This window comes from Cololabis saira, chromosome 5, assembly GCF_033807715.1.
Source record: "Cololabis saira isolate AMF1-May2022 chromosome 5, fColSai1.1, whole genome shotgun sequence".
NCBI lineage: Eukaryota > Metazoa > Chordata > Actinopteri > Beloniformes > Belonidae > Cololabis > Cololabis saira.
Genome location: NC_084591.1, coordinates 12,565,964 through 12,591,129, shown reverse-complemented (window position 1 = coordinate 12,591,129; position 25,166 = coordinate 12,565,964). Strand labels below are relative to the sequence as shown.

The following is a 25,166-nucleotide window of genomic DNA, read 5'->3' as shown; positions in this document are numbered from 1 at the left end:
AGAGTGTATTTTTTGTTGACCGCATGAATGCCGCTTGATTACCGTTTTGAATATACGGACAGAGAGTGAACATCTTGCCTTGCCTTGCCTTGCTTTTTGCTGTTTGTGTCACAGTTTCATAGTGTAGGATAGGTTTTTTTTACTGTTTAACTCACTCCCCTGTTTTTCCAGATCCTGCCACCCTAATCAGCCAGAGATCCACTCATTCCCTTCACCTGTGCTTCCCCTGCCCAGCTCCACACCTGGTTTCCCTCATCAGCAGTTCCCCTCATATACCGGCCCATTTCCACCTTCTAGTTTGCCAGATTGTCGTGTGTTTTTGCCTCGCTTTCCAGCCTGCATATCCTGTTTTGTTTCTGCCTGCCTGCCTGTCTTTGAGCCTGCCTGATTCTTGGGGTATGGATTTTTGCCTGTCCGTTTTTGGTTTTGTTTGCCTGATCTGCCTGACTACCCGGTTTGACCCCTTCCTGCCTTTTGACAAAGATTAAAGCCTCTTGGACTCTGATCCTGCCTGGTGTTGTGCATTTGGGTTCTCTGTCCTGTCTGAGCCGTGACAGTACAATCTGGCCAAGACTGAATCCAGCCTTGTACTGTCACGGCTCAGACAGGACAGAGAACCCAAATGCACAACACCAGGCAGGATCAGAGTCCAAGAGGCTTTAATCTTTGTCAAAAGGCAGGAAGGGGTCAAACCGGGTAGTCAGGCAGATCAGGCAAACAAAACCAAAAACGGACAGGCAAAAATCCATACCCCAAGAATCAGGCAGGCTCAAAGACAGGCAGGCAGGCAGAAACAAAACAGGATATGCAGGCTGGAAAGCGAGGCAAAAACACACGACAATCTGGCAAACTAGAAGGTGGAAATGGGCCGGTATATGAGGGGAACTGCTGATGAGGGAAACCAGGTGTGGAGCTGGGCAGGGGAAGCACAGGTGAAGGGAATGAGTGGATCTCTGGCTGATTAGGGTGGCAGGATCTGGAAAAACAGGGGAGTGAGTTAAACAGTAAAAAAAACCTATCCTACACTATGAAACTGTGACAGTTTGTCCAGCGTTGGAGGAGAATAAATGCGGACACGGTTTAACAACACGGAAATGGCTTGTCGTTTATGCAGCGCGTCAGCAGTACCATGCTCCCTCACTTAGCCTCTCAGTGATTACCTTTTTTTTGGTTTGGAGTCACTACAGTTTATATTTCATTTTATGAAATATTCAAAACAATAAAAGTAATTACTGACATATTATATGTATATATGCTTCAAAATATTATATATATATATATATATATATATATATATATACATACATATATATATACATATATATACATATATATTATAACCCAGGTCACTGGCCTCGACTACTTCACTATTTTCCACTGTCGTAAGATGAGCAATGGCCTCCCTAAATTTAGCAATAGCTTCATCGGACAAACATCTGCTACAATAATACCTTCTATTTTGCGCTTCAACATTGACAATATTAAATTCAAAGGTTATTAAATAATGGTCGGATAAAAGGGAGTTTACAGGTGACACCAACAGATCATCAGTTTCAACACCGTAGGTGAGAACGAGATCCAGGGTATGATTAAAACAGTGCATCGGTTTATCCACTTTATGTGAGATACCCATCGATTCTAGAAGAGAATTGAAAACTAATTTAAGATTATCGCTTTCAACATCCATATGAATATTAAAGTCACCCACTATGATGAATTTATCTGTACTAATCAATAAACCAGATAGGAAATCTGAAAATTCAGACAGATTCTCTAGATAAGCACCAGCAGGGGGGCGGTACACTACCACTAACAAAACTGTCTTCTCTGATATCCAGCTCGGGAATTTCAGACTAAGCGTGAGGCTTTTAGGCACTTAGGTTCAGTTTTTGTTTAGAGACTGGAGTTATAAATCGCTGCGACTCCTCCGCCTCGGCCCGTGCTTCTAGGAATATGATGATTAAAGTAGCCGGGCGGAGTCGATTCATTCAAACTAACATACTCTTCCTCCTGTAGCCATGTTTCTATTAAACAGAAAATATCACTCCTGCTCTCTGTAATTAGATCATTTACTAACAGAGACTTGGAGCTTAACGATCGTATACTGTATTTAGTAGTCCGCATCTAATTTTTCGGTCTCTTATTGATACCAAATACACATTGGTTTAAATTTTTACAAGGTTATTTTGATTAATGCCTCTATAACGCCGCACCTGGTGAACTTTTGGAGGGTGGGGAACTGCAACCAATTCTATGCTGATAAGCACCTGGTTAGAGTTGCCAATTACATAATGCAGTCCTCGACTTCCTGGGCGCAGCTATAAAGAGCAGGATTGTCCTTCGACAATCATTAATAACTCTTTGATAACTGAACCAGCACGCCCCCTGTTGCACAACATTTGACTGTTAACAAATAAAAATCTGTTTCTGTTGCTGTGTCCTCCCTTTTTTTTACCAGGATAGTCTCTGCCTTCAATTCCCTGTTTATTTAAAAGCAGAGGGAAAGAGAAAACAAAATCAAAGAGACATTCCAGGGACCAAGATCTCTCTCCTTGTACTGTAAATGTAAGAATTCAAATTTCATTTGATTCATGTGAGTTTTGTTAAGTTTACGTCTTTATTTCTGGGTAAAAGATACGTGCCTCAATATGAGTCAGAAATAACAATGTGGTTGTGTTATACTCCTACAGTTCCAGTCCTCATCAAAGACTTCTGAGTCCCTAGGTAAGCATATCTGTTTGAAAATGCTGTTCTTTGGACATTTAAGATTAAGATAGTTTATTTTTGGAGTTACAACATTAGGACTTTTTAAAATAAACCTGCATCCTAAACTAAAACCTAAAACTGGTTTATAACTAACTCAGAAATAACTCATTTTTAAAAGCGGGAGAGCTGCTTTAAACTTAGAATTGAAAGAGGTTGTATGTTATTTTTCACATGACTGTCACTGCCTTTAAACCACGTTGAAATATTTCTCTCAAAATGTGATTTTCAAACGAACAGGCAAAGAGAACAGTTATTGCTATGACTCAACAAAAATAAATGTTTTTGTAAGATACTGTATATACTTATATTGGTTAAAAAGAGGAAGAGACTGATAAGATATTTGAAACTTTTTTTTAATCTGAAGAATGCCACAAAAAGAAAAGTGTAAACTAAAATGTTCAAATGTGTTACAGCACAATATACCCAAAGTGTTTTGAGTCTTACAATTCGGAGAATAGTGTCCACAATCACCTCTCTCATAAGTAGGGTATAATAATGTGAACAGCATGAACTTATATTTAATTCTTGAAGCATCCCAATCTGATTTATCTGCTGCAGAAATAAAGGCAAGTTGTGCCAACGTGATTATCGAAGGTGCAAACATGAGTAATAACGAAAAAAGTAAAATGCTGTAGGAGGGACTGGTCTGGTTCCTGGCCTCCATCACCGGAATAACACTTTCTGGAGTCCTGAAGCACCTGCGGCTGACTCGATATAAGACTCTGAAAGTTGCCTAAACATTCAATAAACACCATTCATATATTCCTGAGTCACATCAGTTCATACCAACCAAATTTTCAGTGATGTGTTAGTTTTATTTTAAAAAGACCACTTTAGAGAACCAGTTTTTCGCTGCAAATTGTATTTTAATGTTTGTCTGTTCAGACACAGTTATGGGATGTTTTAGGATATGGCTTTTATCCAGAGTAGTCGGCCCATACGGTTGCCATGGCGACTGAGAGATGTATGACCTGGAAGCAGCTCCCACTGAAAGGTTTGTGTTGGTAGGAACGTTGGTAGAGCGTCGCTGGGACCAGTTCAGGGTAGCGATCCAGAAAGATCCTCTTGGTGACCTAAACCGGCTGATGATCCAGTCTTCATCATGGACCAGCAGATCGGTGTGCTCTCTGAAGTTTGGAACTGGGCTTTCTGTTTCCAATTACAAAGAACTGGCTCCGTGCCACAAATACCGGTTCCAAGGTAGCATAAACTTAAAACCCCTTTTCCACCAAGAGCTGGTTCTGGGCCAGTGCTGGGTTTGGAATAGGGCTTTCGGTTTCCGGGCCAGAAACCAAGGTTCCAAGGTTGCACCAACAGAGCCAAGGCTGACATTGTTATTTGCGGGTTACATCATTGAGATAAGATAAGAAATAAGATAAGATTGTCCTTTATTTCTCCCTCAATGGGGAAATTCACTTCGTGCAGCAGCAGTGCACTCAACACACACATGCAGGGAAAGGGTAAAAAAAGTAAAAAATTATAATTACAAAATTTAACAGTATATTCATTAGAATGAAAAATAAAAAGTAGTGCAGTGCGGGGAAGAAAGAAAAACAGTCCAAATAAAGCAGGTAGGATGTGTGTGAGGTAGACAGATATTGCACATCTTGCACAGAAAGCATCTTACTTTAGATATATTTCTAAGATGATAGAAGGCAGTCCTGGAGACATTTGCTATGTGTTTCTGGAAGTTAAGATTAGCATCTAAAAAAACACCCAAGTTTTTGACAAGCTCACAAGGTTTTACTGACAGAGGAGTTAATAAAGGGAGAATATGTTGCCTCAGAGCACTTGGACCAATTAAAATCTCTGTTTTTTCTTCATTTAGCTGTAAAAAGTTTGTTGCCATCCAATACTTGATATCTGCAATGCATTGAATGAGGTCATTGACTGGGCTCAAATGATTGGCAGTAACAGATACATATAGTTGTGTGTCATCAGCATAAGAATGATATTGAATATTATGATGCCGAATGATGGACACAAGTGGTAACATATACAAATTGAAAAGTAGGGGACCTAGAATTGACCCTTGTGGGACTCCATATTGAAGGCTGACATTATCAGATTCATAGCTGCCAACCGAAACAGAGAAAGATCTACCACTTAGATATGATGAAAACCAGTTAAGAACTGTGCCTCTGAGGCCCAAACACTGTTCAAGGCGCTGAAGTAGAATGACATGGTCCACAGTATCAAAAGCTGCACTAAGGTCGAGAAGTAACAGAATAGAGACTTTGTGGTTGTCTGTGTTAATCTTCAGATCATTGATAACTCTGATGAGGGCAGTTTCTGCTCTGTGTTTTCTTCTAAAACCAGACTGGTAGGCATCACACAGGCTATTATATGAAAGATACCTGTGTAATTGGTGGTAGACAACCTTCTCCAAAATTTTCCCCAGGAATGGAAGGTTTGAAATGGGCCTCTAGTTCTCAACAGTGAATGGATCAAGGTTACTCTTTTTTATCAATGGTGCATGTTTGAGACCTGAGGGAAAGATTCCAGACTGTGGGGAGGTATTTACAATTTTGAGTACATCATCAACAATACAGTTAAAAACATCTTTGAACAGTTTAGTGGGCATAAGATCAAGCAAGCAGGTCGCAGAGCTCAGCTGTTGTACTACTTCCTGTATTTCACTGCACTGAGTAAGGGTGAAGTTGGAAAGAGTGCTGGCACTATGGTGCTGAGCAGAGGGAGAGGGGTCACGTCCACCAGCAGAGGAAGCCGCAATATTGTTCCTAATGTTCAGAATTTTGGATTTGAAGTAAAATGCAAATTCATTACATTTATCAGAGGAGTGGAACTCAGTGGGTATTGGTCTCGGAGGATTAATGAGTTTGTCACTTGTGCTAAAGAGAAACTTAGCGTTATGTGAATTGTCAGTGAGAGAAGTACTGCTGTCTAGATTGTTTTATTTCTTTGTTATAAGTGCTGAGCATATCTTTATATATCTTATAGTCTGCCTGCAGTTTGGTCTTGCGCCACTTGCGCTCGGATTTGCGGCAGTTCCTTTTAAGGGCCCTCACTGTTTTCACATTCCTCCATGGTGCTTTTGTCTTGCCAGAAATTAATTTGGTTTTAATAGGCGCTATGTCATCCATAATTTGCGTCACTAAACGACTAAAGTCATTGATCAATTTGTCACATGAAGACAACGGAGACGGAGTAAAGTCCAGGTTAGGGTCAGAGTATGGCCCAAATAATCTAGCAGCATTGGTATATTTAGCAATAAAGCTACCAGCTGTGTCAGCAGCAATGGTGCGTCTTTTGACTAGTTTTAACCCAGGTATAATTTTAGTTGTCCAGACAACATTAAAGAAGATACAAAAGTGATCAGAGATCCCAACATCAAGAGTACACTCAGACTCAGGGGTTATGTCAAGACCTTTGGAAATAACCAAATCAAGAGTGTGCTCCTGATTATGAGTAGCCCCAGCAGTATGTTGTATGAGTTCAAAAGAGGATAACAGTTCAATAAAATGGTTGGCAAGGTGATCATTGGTACAATCAATATGAATGTTAAAAAGACCAGAAATAAGGATGTAGTCATTTTCAACAGTACCATATTCTAGTATAAAATGACAGACTGTGACTTTGTAAGAAACAAAACTTGGGTCATTCACAAATTGAAGCGTTTTCTGGAGTCAACTAAAGAAACGGCAGGAGGTGCAGAGGAATACTTATATTTGTGCAACATGATTTGGGGGAAGTCGCTACACAAATCCTGTTGTTATTCAGGACGGCTATGCTGCACGCTCCATCTCCTGCATCCAGCCAACTCTTATGATGTTGGTGGAGCCAGTGAGGCCAAACCAAAGGCTGTTTCTCCATTCCCACAATCACAAGTCTGGACTTGTGGAGTCCGTTTCACAAAGCAGGTTCAACAAACTCTGAGTCTAATCCTGAACTCTTAGTTGATCTACTCTGAGATCGGAAACTCTGAGTTTTCGGTTCCAGAACAGCGGTTTAGAGTTAATTTACTCAACTCTAAGTAGTTTCACCTGGAGTTAAGCGCGTGCGCCACAACTATAAAAAGCCAGCATCAATGGAGCCCTGATTCGACGAGTCACCATGGCAACGGGAAAGAGGAGGTCTGCTTTTTTCACCCGAATGGAATTAGAGATTTGAATGCGCGCTTACGGCGAATTTGAACATGTTTTTCGAAAAAAGAGTAACACCGCAGAACAGAATATAATATAAAATTAATTGAACAGATCTCTACACCATTCACCTGCAATCCTGTGGAACGAAAGTTACGCCTGTAACTACGGTTCTATGAGTCCCGGATGACCGCCAGGCGGTGCTGTAAGCACTGGATATCTCCCCTCGCGCATGCGCATGTCGAGTACAATACCAACAATGTCACGTCACCCGTGACCCCTGCATGACCCCCGGAAGGGGTATATCTTCCGGGGTCAAGCATGGGATCGGCTCCTAGAATCTTCTCGCGAGAGCACGAGGATTCGGAGTGACCGGCAGGCCTGGCGGTCATCCGGGACTCATAGAACCGTAGTTACAGGCGTAACTTTCGTTCTATTTCGTCCCTACTGACCGCCAGGCGGTGCTGTAAGCACTGGATGACGAATACCAACAATGTCACATAGAATCCCGGTCACATACCTCACTGATCAGGGGCAGAAGGACCCGGGAGTAGAACCACGCCCAATGGTTGGAGAGTGGCGACATTGATCCGGTAAAACCTGGAGAACGTGTCTGGCGACGTCCACGAAGTCGCGGTGCAGATGTCCTCCAGAGGCACCCCCTGCAGGGCAGCCAAGAAGCTGCAACGCTTCTGGCCGAGTGGCACCTCACCCCCACTGGTAAGGGGCGGCCACTGGCCCTGTGGGCGCGCTCGACGGTGTCCACCACCCAGTGGGACGGCGCTGTCCAGAAACAGCACGCCCCCTGTTGGGGCCACCATGGCAGAGAACAAGCTGCTCCGACCGTCGCACAGGCGCGGTAGCATAAGCAGCAAGGGCCCGTACGGGGCACAAAAGGGCTCGGCCCACTCTCTGCAGGACCTAGGGCAGGAACGCCACGTTCGGCCACAACATAGCCCCTGAGCCGACTGACAGGGCATGTAACTCATCGACTCGCCGATGTCATGGCGAGGAGAAAAGCTATCTCCATAGAGAGCCACTTCAGGCCCACCCGGGCCAAGGGCCCAAAAGGGTGGAGAAGAGAGGGCACCTAGCACCATGGGCAGGTCCCACACTGCTCGGGGGTTTATATTCACGTATATGTTCTGGTTCTCTGGAAAGCGTCTAGAGACAACATCTGTTGTATTAGACGCTATATAAATAAAATCGAATGGAACCAAAAACTGGGGCCTTTGGGCCCCTCGGGGGGGTGGGGGGGGCGTAGCCTCAGAGCCCCCCTGAGAAAGAGAAACCAGCCGGTGGCACCCCACGGTGGCATTCTCAACCAGGGCATGTTGCGATGAAATGACCGCCACATGCACCCTTAAAGTGGACTGAGCACGGCCACCATCCAGGAGGGACCGAAAGGAACCCCAGGATCGTGGCCACGGGGCAAAGAACAGGGTCCTCTGCCCCGTCTGCACACCAGGCAGAGAATCTCCCCCACTCGCACTCATACCAGAGGCGGGTGGGAGGCACATGGGCATTCGAGATGCCAGCCCTGACGGGTTCAGGACAGCTTGACAACAATGGGTCGGGCGCCGCAGCGGCCAGACTCAGAGCCAACAACGACGGGGTCGGGGTGCAAAACCTGAATCCCCGGCTGGAAAAGACGGTCCCTCTGGGGGGCGTCATGTCGTGTCGCAGCAGAGCCTCCGCAGCAGTGGAAACTACGTTTCCCCGGTCGGAAGGGGGCCACCAAGAGGAGCCCGTGAGCCCTCTGGGGGACCCTCTGCAAAGGCGGCTTGCGCCGGGAGAGGAAGTCCGTCACCCGGTTCCTGTCTCCAGGCAGGAACATCGCCCGAAGGCCGGGCAGGCGAGGAGCTGTCCCCGCTAGGAGGCCCCGGGACACCTGCAGCAGCTGTGCAGAGTCGGGGCCCCCTCTGGTGGCCGATCAAGGAACAGTGGACACACTGTCTGACTGACCCGGCACGTGCCCCCCCCCACAGGAGTTGCAAAAAAAAAATGTTAGTGTGAAGTGCAGAGCCCAGAGCTCCAGCACGTTGATGCGGCGCGTGCGGACCACTTATGACAGCCTCCCGGCAGGGAGGGGACCGCATCTAAGGGCACACCCCTCAGCCGGAATGTCCCGTCTTTCCAGGGTGCAAGGGTATTGACACACACCTGCGAAACCCTGACCAGCCTGCGCCTGTGCGTCTTGCCATCCAGGCGAGGGCTGCACATTGCAGGGGGCGTAGCGACAGCAGGCCCAAAGGTATAAGAGGGGCAAGGGTTGCCACCACGCACCTGGTGAAAAAATCCTCGGTGACAGGGGGGGTCCGCACAGGAGCACCCTGAACCGACAACGGTGGCCCCGGTAGGCGAACCCCCGGAACCACCGGTGACGTGCCGCGACCGGCACGTGAAACAAGCGCCCTGTAGGTCCACAGTTGCAAACCACTTCCTCCTGACCAACGCAGAGCATCTGCTGTGGTCAAGCCTCCGGAAGGGCAGGACCTTCACGTATTCGTCGAGGTCCCTCAGGGCCAAGATGGGACGACGTCCGTCGTCTCTGTTGCTGACGAGAAAGTAGCTCAAGTAGAACCCCCAGGCCGCGGCGGGGGGTCCACCGGCATGATGGTGCTATGATGGGCCAGAATGTTTGCCGGGTCTCTGACGATGGTCATCTCAACCCGGCTGGAGGTAGGAGGCCGGTGTCAGAACTGCAATACGTACCCCTGGGCTAGGGTGGAAACCACCCGGGCCCCGATGAGCAGGCAGCCCAGTAACTGAGCTGTTGCCGGGAAAAGCAGCCGACGACCGGCCCCGTGGCCCTAGCGTCGTCTCCCCCGGCCTCTGGACGTGCCGGGGGGGCGATGGTCGAGGTCAACACCCAGACTCTGCCGGGGCGGTCCGCGCACAGGGGGGCGAAAGCCCCCGGCAGGCCGTCCAACGGGCCATTGGGAGCTGCGCTGGCTCCCGTGGGCAGGTGGTTGGGGGCGACGTCCAGGGGCGGACGAAGGACCCCTCGGTGTACTGGAAGCGGGCGCCCTCCTGTGAAGGTGCACCAGTCGCTGCCTGGTCTCATCGGCCAGGGCGGTGCGGTCCAGAGCTTCCAGGGCAGTTGCCCCAAACAGCTCCCCCGGTTCTGCCGGTGCCTGACGAAGAGCCCTGCGAGCAGTCTCTGTCAGGGGTGACTGCGCCAGCCAGACATGACGGCGCGTGTGCACCAGGGTGGACATCAGCCGCCCCAGCTCCCTCGTCTGGGAGGCAAAAGCCTGTAGGGACACATCACACAAGTCCCGTGTGGAACCGTCCACCTGTGCACCCTGCAGGGAGGTGGAGAGAGCCAGTAGCAGATGAGAAAGGGTGTTCCCCAGCCGGCCGATGCGCGCCGCTGTGTCATAAGCCTTACAAATATGCCCATCAGTAACCCTACACTGGGTAGAGGGGCACTTGGGATCTGGCTTCAGAGCCTCATCAGGAGCCACTATCAGCGCTGCAATGGAGGGCTCGATGGGGGGCATGTGGTGGAGACCAGCCACTGCCGCGTCCTCCATCGCCGTCAGAGCGCGGTCATCAGCTGTCAGCCTGGAGAGGGCTGTGACATCTCTCCAGCATGAGTGCAGCTCCCTCAAAAAATCCGACGACGGCGGAATGGTGAATTCCACCGGAGAAGGATTGCGCCTGTGGAAGGCGCTAGAGGCCACCTCCGCACGCGGTGCATCCAGCTGCAAGTGTGCCAGGGCAGTGCGGATCACGCTCTCCACGGAGGAACAAGCCGTCCCCTCCCGAGAGCTCTGGGCAGATGAGTGCGAGGAGAACCCCGAGCGCTGTGAGGCCGGGTCCCCTGATGGCACGTTGAAGTGGCTCGCCGAGGCTGCAATGGAGATGGCGTCCTCTGGCAGCGGCGGTGGCGACCCCAGAGCAAACTCTGGCATGGCAGGTTCCACCTGGCCAGTACCAGGTTGCAGATTGAGGAGGAGCGCCTTCATCTGCTCCATGTCGGCAGCCAAGCGATCTACCTTTGAGGAGAGCTGGCTCGTCATCCGCCGTCGTTTGGGGGCCCCCACCACTCTCTTTGCCGATCGCTTCAGAGAAGACTGCGGCTGGGATGAGGGGAGGCTGGCCGACGGCCCCGGCTGCTCAGGGCCCAGGCATGACACGCAGAGGTCCTGGTCAACCGCAGGATCCAGGGCGGCCATGCACCCTGAGCATGAACGCTCCATCACAGCGACCGGTGGGAGAGGGAGCGGACACGCTGCCGTCGCCACGGATGTGCTGGCAGGAGAGAGGAGCGGACACGCTGCGTCACCACGTAGGTGTCAGTGGGAGAGGGGAGCGGAAACGCTGCCGTCACCACAGCGAGCACGCTGCCGTCACCACCAATATGCAGGCGGGAGAGGGGAGGGCCACGCTACCGTCAGCACAGATGTGTCAGTGGGAGAGGGGAGCGGAAACGCTGCCGTCACCACAGCGAGCACGCTGCCGTCACCACCGATATGCAGGTGGGAGAGGGGAGGGCCACGCTGCCGTCAATACGGGTGTGTCAGTGGGAGAGGGGAGCGGAAACGCTGCCGTCACCACAGCGAGCACGCTGCCGTCACCACCGATGTGCAGGTGGGAGAGGGGAGGGCCACGCTGCCGTCACCACGGCTATGAGAAAAGGCAAAAAAGGCGTCTTTACTCAAAAGGAAGAGAACAATCCTCTCCTTTTTCTTTTCCTTTTTTTTTTTTTTTTTTAAGAAAAAATAATTGCAAGGAAAAAAACAATGTTGTCACATTAATAAAGTGGGAGAGGGAGCAAAACGCTGCCGTCACCACAAATGAGCCGGTGGAAGGGGGGCGTGGCCTTCACCACGGCTGTAAGAAAGACCAAAAAAGGTGTTTGAATTGTTTTTTTCAAAAGAAAAAAATAATCCTTTTCTGTCTTCTTTTTTTCCTTTTTTTTTTTTTTTTCAAAAGAAAAAAATAATCTGCAAGGAAAAAATAATGTCACATTAATAAAGTGGGAGAGGGAGCGAAACGCTGCCGTCACCACAAATGAGCCGGTGGGAGAGGGGCGTGGCCTTCACCACGGCTGTAAGAAAGACCAAAAAAGGTGTTTGTATTGTTTTTTCCAAAGAAAAAAATAATCCCTTTCTGTCTTCCTTTTTTTTTTTTTTTTTTTCAGCAGAAAAAATAACTGCACAGAATGTTCAGGTGTCGGGCGCAGCCAACAGCTTACCTTCTGTCAGCTGGGCCAGGGGGGCGGGGCGGGGAGACGCCGCCGCCGCCGCAACGAACACCAATAAATACCGCGTGGCCACAGCCCCTCGGAGGACGACAGAGATCGTTACTCCTACCTTACGGCACGAAGCTGCACAGAGGCTGGCGGTTTTAGGGAGGAAAGGAAGAAGCTTTTAACCAGCCTTCTATTTCCGTCCTGTACTTCAGCGCGATGCGAGAAGAATGAGGAGCCGATCCCATGCTTGACCCCGGAAGATATACCCCTTCCGGGGGTCATGCAGGGGTCACGGGTGACGTGACATTGTTGGTATTGTACTCGACATGCGCATGCGCGAGGGGAGATATCCAGTGCTTACAGCACCGCCTGGCGGTCAGTAGGGACGAAATAGAACTCATTTTATGGCTTGGACAGGTTTATGATAGGCTTGCCACCCGTCCCTTGAAATACGGAATTGTTCCGTAATTGGGAATTAAAAGTTGCGTTCCGTATTGAACCAATACAGACACATATTGTGCTCTTATTTATTTATGTAATAATATACAGGTGGAGGTCGGAAAATTTGAATATATTGCAAAACTTCATTCGTAGTAAATTCAACTTAAGGTGAAACAAATATTATTTCCCACTACATACAAAGTGAGATATTTCAAGCCTTTATTTGTTATAATTTTGGTGATTATGGCTCACAGTTTATGAAAACCCCAAATAAAAAATCTCAAAAAATTAGAATATATTATGAAATCAATAAACAATTCAATCATCAAAATTATATCAAATAAAGGATTAACATATATTGCTTTGCCTGTAATGAGACTATGTGATATACATGTATTACGCGGTCTGATAACCATCTCTCGACGAATATTTAATTCTCTGCGCATTAATGCTGCACCTTCATCAATTGGGTCTTCATCAAAAGGACATGCCATGTTCGTGACAATGGACTTCTAATATATATACTGACTCTGTTTTTAATGACAGATGGCAGAACTTCGCCAAAACTCGCCTGCCGACTGAATGAATGAGGAAATCAAATGTGCGTGTGGCTCTGAAAGAGGCGGAGACACAGAGAAACTCGAGGTTCATTGAGATAAACCTGGTCCCGACCAGGTTAGGTTAGGTTCATGCATGGCATACATCGTTGGATGCGTCTCCATCATGCCTTGATGGGTATTACTTTTCTCAGTAATAGGAGTTACCGTTGCAACGCTAGATGCCAAAAAGCAAAAAAAAGGCGAAAATTCGGACGCTTATTGCTCGGCCGAACTTTATCGTAGAGACATTGTTCAAACTTTCAAACACCCGGCCCAATTGGCACTAACGGACCGTACAACCTCATTATTGCAATTATTATAGTTTCTGCGATATTGACCTTTAATTTAAATTTTTTTTTTATGTTTGACTTTGGACGCTTGTTGCTAGGCAACAGGTCATCGTAGAGACATCGTACAAATGTTCCCCGACTCGGCACGCTGTGGACTTCAACATACTCAAATTTCATGAAGCTGTGATTTAAGGAAATTTTTTGTCAAAATCCAGGCCAAATGGCTCCATTCATTCGGATGGGGTTTTTTACCATGGTGAAAAAAAAACCTATCCATTAATGTAGGCTGAACCAGAAAGTGAATTGATGCGTGGCATATATCGTTAGATGCGACTCCATCGTGCCTCACTGAGCATTACTTTTCTCAGTAAAAAGTGTTACCGTGGCAACGCTAGATGCCAAAAAGCAAAAAAAAAAGGCGAAAATTCGGACGCTTATTGGTCGGCCGAACTTTATCGTAGAGACATCGTTCGAACTTTCAAACACTCGGCCCGATTGGCAGTAACGGACTGTACAACGTCATTATGCCAATTATTACAGTTTTTGCGATATTGACCTTCCATTTTTTTGTTTTTTTCTGTTCGACTTTGGACGCTTGTTGCCAGGCAACAGGTTATCGTAGAGACATCGTACAAATGTTCCCCCGACTCGGCACGCTGTGCACTTCAACCTATTCAAATTTCATGAAGCTGTGATTTAAGGAAATTTTATGTCAAAATCCAGGCCAAATGGCCCCATTCATTCGGATGGGGTTTTTTACCATGGTGAAAAAAAAACCTATCCGTTAATGTAGGCTGAACCGGAACGTGCACCCATGCATGGTATACATCGTTACATGCGTGTCCATCGTGCCTCGATGGGAAATTCTTTTTTCAGTCAAAAGCGTTACCGTGGGACGCTAGATGCCAAAAAGCGCATCCCATTAATAACTATTGGGAGCACAGGAATGCTCCCAGGAATGAATGCAATACAACCGTAAACACCTCAAACTGACATAGAACCCCCCCGAACACAAACACTACAGCCCCAAACCAAAGCAGCGAGAGGGGACGAATGGGCAGTAGGGCATGCCCATATCAAAATTTCCTGAAATTTTCTAGTTATTATTATTATTATTCTTCATTCAACATCCCCAACCATTGCTGTTACCTCTGAGTATTATTTAAAAAAAAAAAGAGAATAAAAATCTTAAAAAACAAAATAAAACATCCCCAACCTGGCTGTATCTAGTAGTCAGAGAGGAAGGAAACTACTGCTGCTTTGTGGTCAAAAGAACTTGATAGGGCTCAACAGAGAAAGATAAAACATTACTTTAGAAAGTAATACATTGTTTCTCTCTCTCTTCACTCTTCATGCAGAGGTAAATATGCAAAGGAATAATCCCTGGATATCTGCAGCGGTGGAAAAACTGAGGAATAACCCTTTTGTGATTAATACAGTTTTGGTGGTGGTCCTTATTGCCTTGGAGAAGTTGGTGGAGGTGGAGTTTGTATGTGCGTGTGATCCAAAATGGAATAAAATGAATGTATCTCTTTTTTTTGTTAGTCCTACCATTGTGTTCTTTGTGCTGAGCCTGAGTATTCAAAGACCAAGGTCATGTAAAGCCATTTGTTCGAGCTGCTATCCAGCTATTTCATGGATAATCCTGCTGTTTCTTGATGGTCGGTACTTTGCCTGTGCAAAAACAGACTGGTCAGGCACGTATACATTAATGAATGGTGCCGGTCGTCAGAGATGGTGTAACAACTCAACTTTAGGTGTCGATTCAATGCTCAAGACACAGGAGTGGTATTCAATCTCTCAGGTAAGGAATAATATGATGTATATAATGTTCTGCACTTAATAATCAATTGCCTGTTTGACATTGCTTGTAACAAACTTAATTTTACATTGTTATGTGTAATGTGTTATATTTTTTTGTTGTATTTTTGATTTAGCTCATTGGACTTGGGATTGCAGGAGTGGTTACTGTTCTTTATGGAATCATTGAGTTCTGCTTTAAAAAGCAGTGTGAAAAACTCCAAACGTGCTGCTGTCCTGGCTTCATCAAATCGTGCTGCAACGATGAAGAGCACCCAAGGTGAAAGATGAACCAAAGTTGAATAAGTAAATATTTGTTTCACCCAAAAAGGGAGTATTTTTATAGTGAGGGAGCCCGGCACAAAGACAAAGTACCTGGACATGTCATTATCATATGAAAGTTGACACCAAGAGAAATCCTGTTTTATACCCAGATTGACTTAGCATGATTGAAACACGTATGGGTGATGCATAAATGTAAGGAAGTGATCATTTCCCTATCCAGTTCAATTAAATTTTATTAATATAGCATCTATTACAATACAAGTTGTCTTAAGCCGCTTTCCTGAGACGCAGAACATGACCCCCGAGCAATAATTACATAAATAGGGCAGGTAAAAACTCCCCTACCAGGATAAAAACCTTAAGCCAAATAGTGGCAAGAAAAACTCCCCTTTAAGACGGAGGAAACCTTGAGCAGGACCTGGATCATAAGGGGGCACACTGCTGCCAAAGACCAGCTGGGAAGAGCAGGAAAAGGGAAATAGGAAAGAGAGGATGAAGAACAGAGAGTGGAGAGGCACAGATATATTGATAATGGTACAAAGTACAAGATATATTAGTATTACTTATTTGTTAGCTGGAGAACTAAGAGTTCTATGTACATATGACTGATACATGGCTAGTTGGTGTACTACAGAGATGACTAGATAAATAGATGTAAACCGCAGACACTCAGGTGCTCAGATGGTGGGACTGCGTGTCAGCATGCAGCACCTGAAACTCTGGCCTGCAAACATGTACAGAAGAGAAAAATAGGGGCAGACCAGAACAACAAACTACAAAAACCATGAAGCACAATTATGGTTATGAGATACTTCTAATGAATAACTGTGGATTGAAAGTGGATCTTTTCGGTGTCCCTCTGCACTGTAGGCAAGCAAATTTATTTCTAAAGCACAATTCAACAACAAGGTGATTTAAAGTTCTTTACAAAGACATTAAAATAGAAATAAAAAGCATGATTTAAAATAAAAGAAAGAAAGAAATAAGAACAGTAGATAGGACAAAGATAAAATCAGTAGTTAAAATTAGATGTGTCAAATTAGCGTGTTAATTGCGAATAATTAATTACAGGCATATTTAGTGCGTTATGTTTTTAATCGCTTTAAAGTTGTCGGTCCAGTGAATGGGGGATTTACATTTCTAAAACACCCCGACGGCACCCTTGATAAAGGTAGAGTGATATGTTTTCTTTGTGGAAAGGACTTTGCTCACCACCGAAGCAGCTCAAGTTTAGCCACATAAACGCAAAGCACCCGGTCGCGAGCGCAGCCACAGCTAACTTTAGCAGCAAAGATGTTGCCATAGCAACGCTCTCCACCAAACTAAACTCGAGGAGAGCAGCATGTGCACGTCTGCGACAGAGAGGCTAACTAGTGGCTAGGACTGCATCTGTTCAAGTCTGTTAAAAAAAAAAAAATGACTTTATAAAGCCACTTTGTTTTTGTAATACATAAATCTTTTGAGCTGCCACAATAATGTAATGAATTTAAAGCAAAACATGTCAAGTTGAGGACTTTTCTCAGTAATGTTTAGGTGAGATTAAAAAAGAGATTAATTAGATTAATTAATTACAGATCTTAATTAATAAACTCCCCCATTTTTTTAATCGCTTGACAGCATTAGTTAAAATATGATTACGTTTTGAAAAGTATCCGTGCAGATTTTGAGTTTTCTTCAAACGCAGCTGAGAATAGGACAGTCCTCAACTTGGATTAAAATACACTGTGTTTCAGCTGATCTGAGTCTTTCTTGTTCCAGACATGTGGAGCATAGATGCTGAATGCAGCTTCTCCATTTCTGATTCTGACTCTGGGAACTGATAAAAAAAAATGATCCAGATGACTTAAGGGGTCTGGATGGTTTATACTGGGCCAGGAGGTCACTGATGTGTTCTGGTTCTGGACCATTCAGAGCTTTATAGACCAGCATCAGAACTTTAAAGTATGTCCTCTGATGTACAGGCAGCCAGGATAAAGACCTCAGAGCTGGACTGATGTGGTCCACTTTTTTGGTCTTAGTGAGGACTCGTGAAGCAGAGTTCTGAATGAGCTGAAGTTACATGACTGATTTTTTAGGTAGATCTGTAAAGATGCTGTTACAATAATCAAGCTACTAAAGATTAATGCATGGACTGGTTTTTCCAGGTCCTGCTCACACATCAGATATTTTAACCTAGATATATTCTTAAGGTGATAGTAGGCTGACTTTGTTATTGCCTTCATGTGTTATTCCAAATTTAGGTCTGAGTCCATCACTACACCCAGATTTCTGGCCTGGTTGGTGGTTTTCAGATGTATAAATTGAAGCTCTGTGGTGACCTTTAATCGTTTCCTTTGGCTCCAAAGACAATAACCTCAGTTTAATTTTTGTTTAACTGGAGAAAGTTGTAGCACATCCAGTCATTAATCTCCTCAATGCATTTACCAAAAGCCTGTACAGGGCCTCGGCCTCTTAGTGACATTGTAATATATATCTGCGTGTCATCTGCATAGCTATGGTAGTTTATTTAGTTGTTCTTTATAATCTGTGCCAGTGGTAGCATGTATGTACATGTTAAACAGAAGAGGTCCCAGGATGGAACCTTGGGGAACTCCACATGTGATTGTTGTCTGCTCAAATGTAAACCAGCAGGGACCAGGGCAGAAGCGGTGTAAAAATGAAACGTATGGACATGGAGGGATATACATCACTCCCCTCCCAAGCTGAAGCTGAAGCTGGGCAGGCAGAAATTACAGAGGAAATTGAGGACTCCAGTCAATAGCCTGCGGGATCTTCAGAGAGTTCTGATTGCAGATCCCCGAATGAGCCTTCCAGTGGATCAAATGAGTTGATAGAAAAAAAAAAACTCTAGCAGCAGGCTGCTAGTCTACAGGAAACATCATACCTGCAAAAAAAATAATGTGTGTTTTGTTTCAGCCCCACAAATGATGCTTTGATTCCTGATACCACAAACGTAAGTCTTCCCCGTTTGAACACTAGTTAGAATTAAGCTCATCTACATTTCTTTAAATTAATATTTGTCTAGCAACATAGTGGGTTAGTAATCAAGTTCTTCTTGTTTCTTTTCTTCTAACAGTCTTTCATTGTTATAATTTGTTTTAGCCAAAACATTCTTCTCTGTCCACACAGGTGTAGTGGAGAGACTAAATAAAGTCTATCCACCACCACATCGTAGGAGGGATGAAGTTTCTACATAAGATCACCGTTTGATCGAGATGAGATGACTAGTTCAGCGAGTGACCCAGTTCTTTAAAAGGTTATTGGATAAGCTGTCAAGTGTAACTTTATACCAAAAAAAAAACAACAAACAAACAAAAAAGAGAAAAAAAGACAAAGGAAAAACATGCACAACAGAAAAATTCTGCTCCCTGTAGATTTGGTCACGAGCATGGATGAGTGTCAGATCTGAGCAAATCCTGTAAATCAGTTCCACTGAAAGCTACTTCCAAAATCAGACTTCCATACACCTTTTTTTTTTTTAATTGATTTTAAAATTTCTATGTTTGTTTTTAAGGCGATTAACGGCCTGGCACCCACTTATCTTTTTTGGTTTTAAGTACCACTGTACATACTTTTTTATTAACTGTTTTTACACGTTGGTTTTAATGATCCCTTTTCTGTAGGCTATTTTTTAGGACCTTCATATAAATCACTTTGGGAACCTTCTGGCTATTACGAGCTACGTATACAAATAAACCTGATTTGATTTTGCCTTGGTTGTTAAATCCATTCATCCGCTAGTGGGCAGAGTGCATCCAGAGTTCACTTCTGGGTTTTGACATCAGTTTTAGACACCGGTGGTGGTTGAAATGAACCACTAAATTGTCTGCAACTGCTTAAGTTGCTTGTCCTGCAGTTTCCGGTGGTAATTCTTAATTTCCTGCATCAAGGAATGGATCCTCAAGGGGAAAAATGGCCCCATGAGTCTACATATCTTCGGCATCAAGCATATTTGGGCCTGAAGTCTTTCAAATGTATTTGATCTTGCTTTGGTTAAGGTTATACCAAAGTATAAGGGACATCTGAAAACATCACATCTCCTTCACCTTCAACAGTGAGCGAGAAGTCATTCAAATTAATTTGAGTATTGCAGACTTTTCCCTTCAGGCAGCACAGAATCACAAAGGGCTTTGAATATATATTTTTTTAAATAGCAAAAAAATGAAAAGAGAAAATATAGATCATCTGTTCTGCTTTGTCAATATCTTATTGTGGGCTTTGGAGGAGGTCTAGCTTCAGAGGCAGGTAGTGTTAGGGTGAAAACTTCTCATGGCATCCATTTTCTTCATTTTATTTTGTTATTGTTCACTCTATTTTATATTTCATGTCAAATATTGTTTTTTGATCCTTCCCCTATAATTAACATTGTTTTATGGTTATTTTTCGAATTGTGTATTGATTCTTTATTCCTCATCTTTCTGCATTTGTTAGTGTATTTGTTATATTCATTTTATATCACAAATTCAGCCACAAATCAGATAATACGCACACACAAATGTTTTGAGTCGATTTTCTCTCCATATGAAAATTATTAAAACACGAATCTATCAATAAAATAATTTTCACAACTAAGAAAGTTCACTTCTTCATTTCACAAGTGGCTCAATGTAAAAGTCCAACTGTTACACCAACTCACCAGTAGGGGGAAGACAATGCGGTTTTCTTTCAGAACTGCAGTTTTACGTAGGATTAAACAAAAAGTTTGGTAAAATATCTGATAAAATAGTTTTCTGCTATCACTACAATACATTCAGAACATGTTTCATTCATTCCTTTAGCCTGCTGTTGCCATTTTACATACCCACATTTTACATTATTTCCATTTACGGCTTGATTACGTCAATAATGCATTGTGCGACTAATTGCGCCTCTATCTAACTAACCGGAGAAGTTTGGTCGACATAGTCCATCACTGAAATTGAAAATCTAAAAGGTGAAATTAAAACAGAAACTAATTTCATACGTTTTTCTCTTTAAACTTGGAAGTGGACATCATCAGAATGCGCATTTTGGTCGCATTTCTGTGTTTTGCTCATATGTGTGCGGAGACAGTTGTGAACCCGCAGTTGCCGCCTACGACCATACCGCCATAAGCACAGCAGAGGGCGCTGTTGCTATGTTTGGGAACATGTGCACATGTCATCATCGTTTGCAGCAAATCATTTCCCGGGGGGTTCCGGGGGGTTCCGGGGTGCCCCCCTCCCCCCCCGGGAAATGTTTTGAGCATAATGCATTTAAATGCATCAATCTGGTGCATTTTGGAAAGCTAGAATAACAATAATAGGGTGTGTGCTGCCTTAATTTACATTGGAAACATATCCTCTCCGGAGCTTCTCTACCCGGTTAAACTTATTATCCCCTCCGTTTGTGTGAGACACAGAGCATGCACAGCCTTCACCGCTGATTGGCTGTTTCCCGTGCCTGTCTCTGTGTGTAACCAATCAGATGGAGCTGTGGGCGGGACATTGCTGGACACAGTGCAGTGACTGCAGGCAGAGACGCGGCTGCATCAATCCAAAAATAACGCCGTTTTAAATTGTACAAACACAATATTGGTATCGTTGGAAAGGGAAAAATGTCCTCTTAATTTTGGGGGGGCTGAGATCAAATTTGGGGGGGCTTCAGCCCGTTTTTTTAATTTGTAGTGAGAACATAATCCACACAGCAACCGACACAAATCCATTCATGTGTATGTGCTCCGCGGCGCAAGGACCACATTGATTGTGCTGCAGCTGCCCTCATCGCCGCTTGTTGCTTTTCTGATTCGTTTTGAAGAATCATGCAACTCTTCCTTCTTTTGGAAAAAAGACAGTAAATTCAGCTGTCTTTTTGACATGTTTGCGTTGCTCGCTGCTGCCTCCCCAGATCCAGCAAATTTCCAAAGTTTTTTTGGTCAGGGGCGTGGTTTGCTGGCCCATCTTTTCATTGCATCAACAAATCTCTGACTCTTTCAAATTACGTTAAATCTTTATAAACAACATGAAATGCTTGGGATTTGTTCTGTAAAAGAATTTATGCATATTATTATTTTTTATACATTAAAAAAAAACTTTTTTATATTATTATTGTTTTATACGAGAGGTGCCGGATCTGCCCAAATAAGTCCCGGAACGCAGGGAGGCCAAAATCGAGAGGTGCCGGATCTTGTTCCGGCAGGATCCGGCACAAATTAACCCCTGCTGCTGGGTCTGTGACTTATGTTCGATATGAAGTTAAAAAATGAGAGTGAAAGAAGCTTCAAGCGGCGACACTTTAAAAAAAATTTTGTTTGTCTCGGCGCTGCTGAAAAGTCAGTTGGTAGCAAAGAGCAACTATGAAGTGACAGAGCTCCTGGTGGATCTGGTCGTATAAATCCAATATAATCGAAAGATACAGAACATTAGTGTGATACAAAACTATATATATATATATATACATACATTGTTGTTGTAATAATAATATTTATATTCCAAAAAATGTAATGATTGGTCTTTGGTTTCCTTTAGTTTTCAGTCTTCTAGAGATTGTTTTTGCTTCCTCTAAGCATTGATTATTTACTTTCTCTGTTAGTTGTTTTTTCTGAGATTCATCTTGTGTTTGTTTTTTTACTTGATTTTTCTGTCATATTTACATTTGTCTTCCTTCTTGTTTTGCATGTGTGTTTACTTTGCTGTTTTTTTTTTGTTGTTGTAGATTGTTTGTCCTTGTTGTATTAGTACAGTAGTAGTACTATGAAGTAAACAAAGTTAAAAAGGGTAGGCACAATAAGCTTAGGCTTCAGCCTACACATTTTGGTCGGTTTATTCCTTACTTCTTTTTTTTAATTATTTCTTTCCTACAAAAGGAAAGGAAATGCAATGTATTTATCATTGGAAACTGATCGACCAAATAAACTACTTCATCATCGTTCCTTATCGCCCGTCTAGATCCCTTTTTAAAGGGGACCTATTATGAAAAACAAATTTTTTCTTGCTATAACATATATAAAGTGGTCTCCCCTCACCCTGACAACTCAGAGAAGGAGGAATGCAACTAAATTCTGCAGGGTCTGTACACCCCGCCCGGAGGATCCTTCCAGTGTCATGTGACTTTTACGTGCATTTTCGTTACATAAGCAAAATGCAAACCACGCCTCGGTCTCCTCCGCTGCTGAAACCACACCCACAACCAACTCCGCCAGACGGAGCGTCCGCCATTGTTCAGCAGCAGTGGCTGCTGAACAGCGAGGGACAGTAGAAATTAGGTTTTGCATCGACACTTACCCTCATAAAAGGATCAGTACCAACAGCAGGGACCCGGCAACTGCACACGAGTCAGCAGTAAGTAACGTTATTTTTTTATGTTATTTATATTTGTTTACAAGTATGATCTTTGCATGGGCTGAGTATTTAGCTTAGCTCCGGTGTTACTCCATGTTACGGAGCTCTATTAGTACCGTAATACATTTATTTCTGTTTATGGTTTCAGATCTTCCAATGCACCTGAAGCTGTTCAACGGCACCTTCAGAAGAAATGCACGGTCTTTCCTTGAGCCAGCAATAGTGCATACATGTTATTTATTTATTTATTTTTTTTAACAATAAAGTTGCCATTTGTGAAAATTCAGTGTTGTGATTTCTTTACAGTTAACATGATGCATTTGTCTTGTAACATAAGAAATTAAAGCAGCACAACGTAACTTTCAGCTTTTCTGAGTTTGGCGGCATCTTTTGGACAAAAGCAGTATTGCTTTACCAGAAAGAACACTACGTTTCCCATGAGCACCAGCGCGTACTGCCGGAAAACTCCTGTCCCGTCGCGTGCATTTGTTTTGAGAGAAGACAGGACGCTTTTCTGTTTCACCAAGTGAACAGACGGAACGCAAAAAAAAAGATTTTAAACTGCTGGAAAGGAACTGGAATTTACCGGGATACCTTAAACAAGGAAGCCAGGGAGCGGTATATGGAGAAAATAATGATTATTAACGGTCTGGATCCATATGAAATCCCTACTAAAGAATGGAGCTCCTCGTCGGAGCGCCACTCTTTAGAAGGATTTACTGCCGTAGTTCTTTACAACCCACGTCTTAGGCTACCTTGTTTAGGAGTGTTTGGCAGCTGCTTTGGTAAATGTTTGACTCGCCATGTGTTTCAATAAATTAGTATAATAGTACAACATACAGTACATGTTTTGTATTACTCTTACTTTTCTTTTTTCTTTTTTTTGACTGCTTTGAAGAGGCTCCGAGGCGTGAGCAATATTTTTTTTTCCTCGTGAGATTATTTTTTTCCTCTGCAGCTACAAATCAAGTAGTTAATATTTTTTCCTCAACAAAATTAATTGCACCGCAGAGAGCTGGCCAACAACTGCGTTTAGCTGGAGAAGTGGGGAATAAAACCCGTTTGAATGATCCGACCCCGGTCTGTGAGTGTTTGTTTGTGGTTTAATAAACCCGTGTTTTGATCTGTGTGCGTGTTTGTTTGTTTGCTGAGGAACGTTATGTTTGGTCGTTACAGCCGCGATCCAACCGAGCCGACGACTCTTTTACTCTTTTAATTTGTTATCTCAGATAATTGGCCAGCCTCCATGGTTCTGCCTCCGAGCAGGAAAGCGGTGAAAAGTTAAACCATTAGCGATCTTTTCCCCACGTCTGTTGTGTGTGGAGCTGTTGCAGTCACAACACAGCAACGGGTTACCAGCTTCTGCGGAGCTGCGCTCCAAGCCCCGCCCATTTTCGTCTCGACTACGAATCGGGAAGGAGGGGGAAGTGACATATGCCGTAAAGCAGTCAAAGCCGTAAAAATGTGTAGTTTTTTAGTATGGCAGGGTTCCTACCATGCTCCTCAAAGTTACATAGTGCCAGTGAAGGTGATACAGACCCCCCCAGACCATGACAGAGGTGTCATTAAACCTGTTGGAAGTTGATGTACCATCACAATGACTCTGGAAATATGATATTAAGGTGGAAAAGTTACATAGTGTCGCTTTAAATGATGAGGAATCTGAGTAAATAACTGTGGTGTCTGATGAAGAATTTTGACAGCTTGGCCCCCTGCAGGGGGAGGTTGCCCCAGTCCTACCTCCTGCAGGGCTTTGAACTGGACTCAAGACCTTTTGAGGTAGCTCCAACTTGCTACTCAACTTCCTACCCCCCAGGCAGATCCCGACACCTGGAAGTTGGTTCAAACAGACATGAATCAAGAGAGCACCCCATGGGGTGATTTGGAGGTCTGTGTCAGTCATGCCAAATGTCTGATAATGACATTTGGCCCGATTCACATCCGACTGTAAATTACTTTTTGTCTCTCGCCGGATTCGTGTATTACAACGTCACTCGAGTCCCAGGGGAGTGCCGAGACTTCCAGCCCCCACAGAGACAAAGACCATACGGACTTCCTGATCCCTCAGGGGTGGTCCCAAAGCTAAAGGATTCACACATCTGACTGGCTCTTGCTGGGCTGGTTTATTCCTGTAACTTTTGTATAAAAACCCTTTGACTGAACCCATCTGGGTCGACACACCAAATACAGACTCGATCTGTGCTGGTCATGTCGACCGCCGGCTTAACTGATTAAAACCTCTCTATACCACGAGCGGACTTCTGAACTGGTTTTTGATAAATTCCTCAACAATTTGGTGCCTGTGACCCGGATAACAATAGACTTTCGATGGGAACTCCTTTTTCCAGACCAACGACACAACCAGCGACTTCTATCTAAAT

At 44.3% G+C, this 25,166-nt stretch overlaps 1 protein-coding gene across 1 annotated transcript; it reads left to right on the top strand.

Annotated features, from left to right (window-relative positions):
- The first annotated feature begins 2,463 nt into the window (after window positions 1-2,463).
- Window positions 2,464-19,986, top strand: LOC133443743 (uncharacterized). Its single transcript, XM_061720935.1, has 6 exons — window positions 2,464-2,565; window positions 2,691-2,724; window positions 14,761-15,206; window positions 15,340-15,482; window positions 18,404-18,440; window positions 18,617-19,986. The coding sequence occupies exons 3-6, from the start codon at window positions 14,769-14,771 to the stop codon at window positions 18,620-18,622; spliced, it is 624 nt and encodes a 207-aa protein (XP_061576919.1). The 5' UTR covers window positions 2,464-2,565; window positions 2,691-2,724; window positions 14,761-14,768; the 3' UTR covers window positions 18,623-19,986.
- Window positions 19,987-25,166: the final 5,180 nt, after the last annotated feature.